General features: G+C 41.4%; 1 protein-coding gene across 1 annotated transcript; it reads right to left on the reverse strand.

Annotated features, from left to right (window-relative positions):
• Positions 1–3,678: 3,678 nt before the first annotated feature.
• LOC309559520 (mRNA decay activator protein ZFP36-like) lies at positions 3,679–8,421 on the reverse strand. The gene is made up of 2 exons (XM_082262801.1): positions 8,283–8,421; positions 3,679–5,714 (listed from the first exon to the last, which is right to left on the reverse strand). The coding sequence occupies exons 1-2, from the start codon at positions 8,316–8,318 to the stop codon at positions 4,812–4,814; spliced, it is 939 nt and encodes a 312-aa protein (XP_082118927.1). The 5' UTR covers positions 8,319–8,421; the 3' UTR covers positions 3,679–4,811.
• Positions 8,422–8,705: the final 284 nt, after the last annotated feature.

The raw sequence follows: 8,705 nt of genomic DNA on the forward strand, positions 1-8,705 counted from the left end.
TGCCCTGCCTGAGGACTGACCATGTTCTCCTTTGCCTGTAGGCACATACGCTGCTGGCCCCCTCACAGTGCCATGGGAGCGTCTGCCTCTCCTTGTTGGCCTCCCATACATGATGGGGGAGTGCTTATTAACAAAATATATTAAAGATGTGGAAATATGTACGTGGATGCCCTTTAATCAATGGAAATTGGTGTTTGGTGCACTTTAACTTGAGTACTCATTAAAAAGACACACTTCACTGACACACTAAAATATACTGCAGTAAAACTGCATGGACGCACTGCAATATACTGTGCTAAACCTGCACTAGCACACTGAAATATACTGCATTAAATGTGCACCTACACACTGAAACATACTGCGTGTAATGTGCAGTAACACACTGAAAAGTACTGCATTAAACGTGCACTAACACACTGAAATATACTGTGTTATATGTGCAGTAACACACTGAAAAGTACTGCTTAAAATGTGCACTAACGCACTGAAATAAACTGCGCTAAACGTACAGTAACTCACTAAATTATACTGCGTTAAACATGCAATAGCACACAGAAATATACTGCGTTAAGCGTGCAGTAACGCACTGAAATATCCTGCAGGAAACCTGCCCTGACAAATTAAACTGACAATAAAGTAAAAATGAACGCTCGCACTACACATACACTGCACTATCACTAAATTCACACTAAAATGATATTCTACACTGACAATAGAATCACAATAGTATACTATAACACACTAACTCGCTAGCAGCATTGAACAGAGCCCTGTTCTATCTCTTTCCATGCCAACATCACACTGCAAATGTCCACTATGGGGAGAATATTTTTATAGTGTGGTGTGGGACTAAGAGCAATGAGCCATGATTGGGCATAGTAATCATTACTTTCTCCAATCATGGTTCTGACAGTGCTCTGTGCCCTGATTGGGTAAAGCTTTCATTGCTTCAACCAATCAGGGCTTCCAAACCACTGTGTGGCGGCGCAGTGCATTGTGGTTGTTCGGCGTTCCAAACAAATGGTCGAACTCATGAACAGCCAATGTTTGGCCTGAACTCAAGCTCGGGCCGAACCGTTCGCCCATCTCTATCATCTAGGCCCCCCTCTAAAAAAAATAAAATAAAAATAAATATGGCTAAATTACATAGTTAATCAGTTTGGCAAAGGAGGATGTAGGCATCAAACTTTTATAAAGTATGGTCCAGTTTGCACCACCCAAATGCAAACATTTATTTACTGCAGATCACCAATTCTTCGATGTTATGGCTGGATTCGTTTTCTTTTTTAGGCTGTCTTTCTTTAAACAATACCTGGTGATCCTGCTCTTAAGAGCCCATTCACATTAGCGCGACTTGTCAGGCGACTTGTCAGCCTGACAAGTCGCGGTCGGTCGCGGTCCATTAAGTAGTACAGGACCCGTTCTAATAGGAGAGACACAAGTCCGTACTACTTTGGGGCGACCTCGGAGCGACTTGCATAGACTTCCATTATGTGAAGTCCCTGCAAGTCGCTGTGCACAGGTCAGGCCGCCCCCCGAAGTCGTGTCGCCTCATTGTGAACCGGCACTAAGTCTGCTGTCCTGTAGATGTAATGTAATAGTTACAGGGTTGAGACAAACCATGTAACACTGACAGGGGTGGTTACAATTGTCAGCTTTTATTCGTTTAAGTAAAACTTTATCCCAAAAGGAACAAAACTCTTGCTATTTGGCCCCTTTCACATAAATACTCAGATTTTCAGGCGGACCTGATCGGAACCTCCATTATCCTCTATGGAGTGGCAGGTGTAAACAGACAAGTGTTTTTTTTTACACCCTCCTACATTCAATCAACTAAAAACAGGCAGATAGGGATCCGTTCCCCCTTCTGTCTATCAGGTTGGGGTGAATGGCAGCCGGGTGTAAACAGACAGGCAGTCTGTTTACATGCAACTGCCCACAGAGGAGAGCAGGCTGTGTCTGTGTCCTCTCCGTATAAGCAGAGCAGACACAGACCGGTCATCCGCCTGCTCAGTGGGGATCAGCAGACAGATCCCCTGCTGAGCATGCAGATCACAGCCAGAGTCTGCCCTGTGTGACGGGACCTTTAATGCATCAAAAGTGTTAGCTTCAGTTTGGCTTTAATATGTTGGTGTATCTAAATCTGCTACTAAATCTAACACCCCTCCCCTAGACTGACAATACTGCTTTCCAAAGGGGTCTCAGTAGCTCCTTCATCCAGAGTGAGGAGGTGTGTAACTGTATGGATCACCAAGTGAAAAAAGTTTAAAGAAAACTAATGAAGCCATCACATCTAATGATTGGTAATCTGCAATATACTTTGTATTACATTTTTAGTTTTGGGTTTAATTCCGTTTTAAGGTCATCATTGAATAGACTCCGAACTCAGAAGTTATTTTCTAAAGTAATGAACATCCCTGTTGGTTAATGTGAACATTTTGAGTCTATTTAAAACCCAACTCAAGTTAAACTGGAGGAACTTGTATGCAAATTTGATGTTGGCTTCAAGTCAGTTCTCTGCCCTCTGCTGCCTCGCCTCTCACAAGGCCTCATTATGGACTGTTGAGGCACGCACATTGCATTCTTCTGTCAGTCCCTTTCATACATAAGGCGCCCATTGTCTTTTGTTTTACCCCATCCCAGCAAAGAAACAAGAGACAGTTATTATAATTCTTAATTTTATTACAGGTTCATTTATTTCACTTAAGTGATTACAAACATATTTCTGACAAATATATATTATTTTCAAAATAATACAAAAAAGATAAATATTACATATATAAAATTTGTTTGGTAAATAAATAGGACATAAATAGATATGTATATGTGTTAGCAGTAAACGCTTTGGATTACAACAATCAAGGTATTAATTACTACCAGATTCTTTAATTTTTATTTTCTTTTATGACATTTTTTTTTGCATAATCCACTTGATTTTAACTCCTTGACTGCCAGGCTGCATTATGCAGTCACTCATTGAGGTAAGAAGGCACTTTGTAGGGAAGTACTTAATGCATTGCAAGGTGTCATAATACAAATATCAGAAATTGATAAAATAAAAAAATAAAAAATAAAAAAAAAAAAAAATATATATATATATATATATATATATATATATATATATATATATATATATATATATATATATATAATAACTGAATCAGGCTGCCAATCAGGCATCTGCAATGTATTAAAGCAAGGTACAGTACCCTAAGGGCTCTTTCACACGGAGCGGACCGCATTGCGATCCGCTTCGGCATTTTTTTTATTTTTTTCCACGGAGCGGATGACATTTGTGTCATCCGCTCCGTATGTGCGCATATCATCCCATCCATTTGCGGATGATATACGGACATAATGTAAGTCTATGGGCATTGCGGATGTCAGCGGATGACACCGCTGACATCCGATTTTCCTTCCTTTCAGTTTTTTGAACAGAGGAAAAATAGGGTTCTGTTCCGTTCCAAAAAACGGAACAGAACTGAAAGGAAAAAAATCGGATGTCAGTGGATGGTATTCCGCTGACATCCGCAATGCCATTGACTTACATTATGTCCGTAAATCATCCGCAAAAAAATAGGATGCTTTGCGGACATACGGAGCGCCCGTGTGAAAGGGTCCTAAATTGGTATTGTATTTTGGTTGATATGCAATTATTGCACATTGCTAGAAATTGAAGCACTTTGTGCATCAATGACATAGTTGCAAATGACAGTAACTTGTAGCTGATTGGTCCATTTTACAAAACATTTCTATGGCAAAGTTCTGAAACAATACATAATCTTACTTATTATCTGTGTATCAAGCCAAAACCATTTAACACAATGAATCGAGCATAGCTTGATGTCTTCCAGCGACATGCAAGGTCAACAAAAAGTAACGTATACTTATAAATATTTATAAAAATCTCTATATCCTTAATAAAAAATCACATATAACAACTGGCCAATATACAGTTAATAACTTCGCAATTTTGTTTCAGAAGATTGTGATTTCAAAAAATTGCTGGTGCGAGAAGGATCTGTAGCTATCCAATTTTGTTTTTGAGTATCAGGCAACTTGGAGGTCTGGGATTTATTTACCAATAAACCTACCTGACTGCTACAGGGCCCAGCACCACATTGGCGAACAAGCCAATAAGTGTATGAATCCACATTATACACAGTGTAGTGTATATAAGTAGTAGTGTATCTGTAGCCTACAGAATGATATTATGGTGTTGTATTATAACACTGCAATGCATTGCAGGACCTACAAAAACATGAATATTTAAAAATTATTGCAGGAGTTCACAGGGGTATAAATTCAGATTTTTCACAACCAGGATACTGGTCCACGCTGGTCCCATTCTCACAAGTTTAGGTCCAGCCCAAACTAGGGGCTTGAGACGAGGGGCAGTAAACATGCTAAATACCTTGCTCTGCTACATGATTCGGGGCCTCTTGTACAATAACACAGTAGAGGGAAGCCCTTACACAACATAATGGACCTGTTAGCTATGGAACCTTGCAGGTGCCCATATCTGAATAGTCTAACAACAGATATTCATTTGGATGAGGGGAGGGGGGTAATTTGTGCAAAAAGTTATGGTCTTTGATGCTACTGTGTAGCCTTCAACTGAGACCACTTAGTCCTGAGTATCTGCATTAAGGCACTTGGAAAAGAGTCTTAAGATTGTTCTCTTTATAGGAGGTGGAGGAACTTCACAGAATGCCTTGCTTCTTATTAAAGACTCAACTGCTGTGCTGGTATGATCACCAGGTTGAAATAACAAAGATTGATCGTAAGCTTTTTTCCCCTGCTTTTCATCCTCAATCAGAGACGGACAGCCTGTGGAAGATTGGCAATCTCTTGGTGGAAGTCACTTGACTTGACACCTCAAAGACGGGAGACTCTGACCCACTGCTATAGCACTCATTCTCGGTAAGAGAATTGGAGGAAGGTGTGCGGAAGAGTACAGGGTTTGGGAAGATATCTTGAGGAAGGGTTCCAGCTCTTGAGCACCGACATGAGCAACAGCGAGAGCATGAGTCCATTCCTTTGAGGGTGGAAACATGGCTTCTGGTCTCAAGAGGAGCAGGAGAAAAAAGCATGTCTGTTGAAGGTGGTGGAGATACTGAAGCAGCTCTGGAGAATGAAGCAGGATCTGGGAAGCCTGGGGGTGGAGGTGACCCTCTTCGCACTGGTACACCAGTATAGCTGAGGCTTTGGCGCAGAACCTGCTGGTGGGAGACTCCTTGCTCAGCTGGGTGGTGGATGAAGTTGCAGCGAGACCCATATGGACACTCTCCGTACAAGTAGAACTTGTGGCAATACTCTGTCTTGTACTTTGGGTGACGGTTTGGCTCTCTCAGCTCCTGCTGCCCATGGGCAAACTGGCATTTGGAGCCGTACTTGCAGGTCCCCGTTTCAGAAAAGGTGCGACATAACTCTGTCTTGTAACGAGGTGAAGGAGCAGGGAGAGCAGGCAGGGGAGCCTTCAGTGGTGGGAACCCCGGAGGAGGAGGTAGTGCAGTCCGGGGTCCTTCCGTAAGGCTAACTGACCGATCTGCTCTGAAGGGAGCACGAGGTGGTTCAAAATTCCAAGGATCGCGAGAAGCCCAGCGAGTTTCATCATACAGTTCAGGAGCACAAGAGTGTCTCCTCTGAGGACTGGAGAAGCTGTGGTCATTGGCAGTATCACAGTCTTCTGAGAGGCTTAAATTCCGTAGGTTCTGTAGGTCAAACAAGACACCAGATTTAGAACAAGGCCTTAACATGTCAGCAAAAAACATTATCCAAAAATAGTAACTTAACAACTCTATATGCATTGTTACTTAGAATATTTAGAAGTGAAATGTCTTTGTTACACCATGTTCCGGAGTCAAAGGTCACATATAGAAGAGCCAGCAACTTCCTCTAGAGGAAGAACAGATGGCTGTGTGCAAATATAAAGCACGCATCTGTGCTAATGCGGAAATGGTTATGTTTGGGTTGAAGATATGAAAGCACTTAAGATATCCGAGAGCCACAATTTGGGTGGGAACTCAAAAACAGGAAGCCACAAGATCAGAGGCCTTTCATACTTTTTACTGAGCCAAAAAAGTGCCCTCTGAATGTTTTCTCTCACTATAATAGACATACTGGATCAAGAGTGGGGCGGTAACCCAACAAAATGTAATCATTTTGAAAAAAAAATAATAATTTTGTTGCTAGTGGAAACTGCTCCAGCTGTGCTTTAGCTTTGACATAGCAGACAAACAAGGGCAAAAGTGAATCAGATGCTTATAACAACCAATTAATATTCATCTTTAAAATTAGGGCAGAGATTTGGTCATTCCACAGTGTAAGTTGTGTTGACTTATTTAGGTGTTGGCTCTTATCTCCTTGACACAAAAGCATTGGATTTGCTTGCTATAGGCAACTAAATTTTTCTTTAATCTAGCTTTCCCATATCTGGTTTACTATCAGTAAATAGCACACACAAGACTGGACAGAAAGGAAGGAGAGCTGGAAATGAGTACAGCAGAGGGTTATTTAAAAATCTAAGGCCTAGTTAAAAGTTCGAAGCAAAAAACAAACGACACAAAGACTACATAAATTGCGTAAAGCCAGCCAGTCATATGAGAGCAAACATTTGCAAGTTATGTGACCGGTTCAGGCCTCTCTTGCAACATTCTGCGCCATGAAGGGCAACTCCCAAGAGATAACAAGCAGTTGCTAGCATTTCAAGGGCTTGTGATCCGGACAAACAAAATTTTGCAATTGCTTGCAAAATATTGCAATTGATTTTGTCTTTAGGAAAAAAAACATAGCAATGTTGTTGTGTGGAAGATCCAATCAAGAAAAAAGCTGTGTCAGATCTTCTTTTACTCCTGACATTCCTACTGAGCAACTTGTTAGCCAAGAATCCCTAAAAGCTGACCACACATGTTACAATCTGTTTGTACAACCTACAAAAGATCTACCAACAACTATGCAGCTCAAAAACCTTAGAGACAACTTAGGTAGACCCCTATGTCTGTTTATATTTTGATAAATCTAAAGGAGCCTGTATAGAGATTGTACAATCAAATTATAATGCGCATGTCCAGCTTTAGTACCAGTGTTGACAAAAACTTTTAAAAACCCTTAGTAACGGAGTAAAGGTAGATAGCCTTTAGAAGGTACAGTGTGCAGATGACAAGGACTGAGTGACTGAGTGACGTGTAGGAACAGAGTGGCGGAGGGGGGCAGGAAGGTGCAGCGGGTTACAAAGATTAAGTTATACGTAGGTTTACAACATGATTGACAGCACAGTGGAAGATGTGAGTGACAGATGGAATAAGAAGAAAGGGACTGATGTACTCAGTTTGGCGGGGAGCAACAACATGCCATTAGTGCCATGTTATTTTGGTACGGTTGGGCAATACAGATCTGAGCTTTAATGTCACCTGGCTGCGAATACAAACAGTTGCCTGGTAACAGACTGTAAGCCTTTAATACCAGCGCACAGCTATAACAATAGGACACAAAATATCCCCAGCCCCTTTCTCTTCATAACGCAATGGTAAAACACTACTGCACTAAAGGAGTGGTGTGTACAGCAAAGAGCCGATCGGCAGGTCTGGTAGATCTCAAAAGCGTTTAAGGAGTTAAAGAAAACATGGAGCTATGTCTCAAGTTGCAGCTCGTCTGTTGTCGTTCTGCTAAGCATTCGATTTACGCCTGCAGTGGAAAATGACAGCTGGAATCTGACCATTTGAATAGGATTGAGTGCTCTGGGTCTAGACAAACACATTCTATTTCAAGCAGTTTAATTCATGAAGACAATTGTCTGATTAAAAAAAATGCCTGACAAAATGTATTTTTGTCCCACCCTGTCGTAATTGCTTATCTCCTTTCCCAGATGTACTTGTTTCTGTCTTCTAAGTTGACACCCATCGCCACATCATAAATTCAAACCAGCCTAAACTCCCTCCTATCACTGCCATGTTCAGGGTCACCTTTATGCCCTCTCGACCTCCTCATTCCTAACAGTCTTCTAAATGCACAAAATGATCTTTTCATCTCACATCCGGTTTAAGGGTCCCCACCCTGCCTGATCTCCTTTGTCAGTAATCAGGCCGGCATAAACAGCTCTATCACAAAGCAGTAAAGTTCTGTTAAAAGTCTCTGAAAGTATCTTTTAAGTTTCCCAAAGTTTGTAGACACACACACACAATTATTGGCCTAAAACAAAAGACATATTGTTGCCCTGTGTTTGTAAATAACACAAAAACAAAAAACTTCTGCCCACCATGAATCACCCAAGCCTGTCTTACCTGATAAATAGTGCGAATATCCAGGATTGTGGACATATTGATCAAAACTAAGTGCCTGCTTCTCCGCCCAGTAATTTCTTTGAGCAGTCAGTGCTGTTCTTCTGAGCTTTCTCCGTAGGCTTATATATCCCCAAGCCCCTCCTCTCTCATTGCTGTCATCTATGAGGTCATCCCCTTCAGGGTGAAGTCCACAGAAAGGCAGGGGAGGGAGGGAGGGGTAGTGTTAGCTAATCTCTGTCAAGCTAGGAAAACAAGTCAGTCTCCAGCCAAGTGTAAGAAAGGGGAGGAGAAAAAAAACTGATGGAGAGGAAAGGAGAAATCAAGAGGAAAATAGAAAAGAGAAAAAAAACTGAGAACAGGAGAACTAGAGAGAAACCGAAGAGAGGAGGGGCAAAAAGAAGGAAAGGGGTAAAATAAAAAAAC

This window comes from Pelophylax lessonae, assembly GCF_965119305.1.
Source record: "Pelophylax lessonae genome assembly, chromosome: 7".
Classification (NCBI taxonomy): Eukaryota; Metazoa; Chordata; class Amphibia; order Anura; family Ranidae; genus Pelophylax; species Pelophylax lessonae.

What these genes read in the sequence shown, in the direction of transcription:
- LOC309559520 (XM_082262801.1), bottom strand. Translation starts at nt 8,318, where the DNA reads ATGTCCACAATCCTGGATATTCGCACTATTTATCAG. An exon ending in ATATTCGCACTATTTATCAG is followed by an intron (nt 5,715 to 8,282) that starts GTAAGACAGGCT and finishes TTTGACCTACAG; the next exon opens with AACCTACGGAATTTAAGCCT.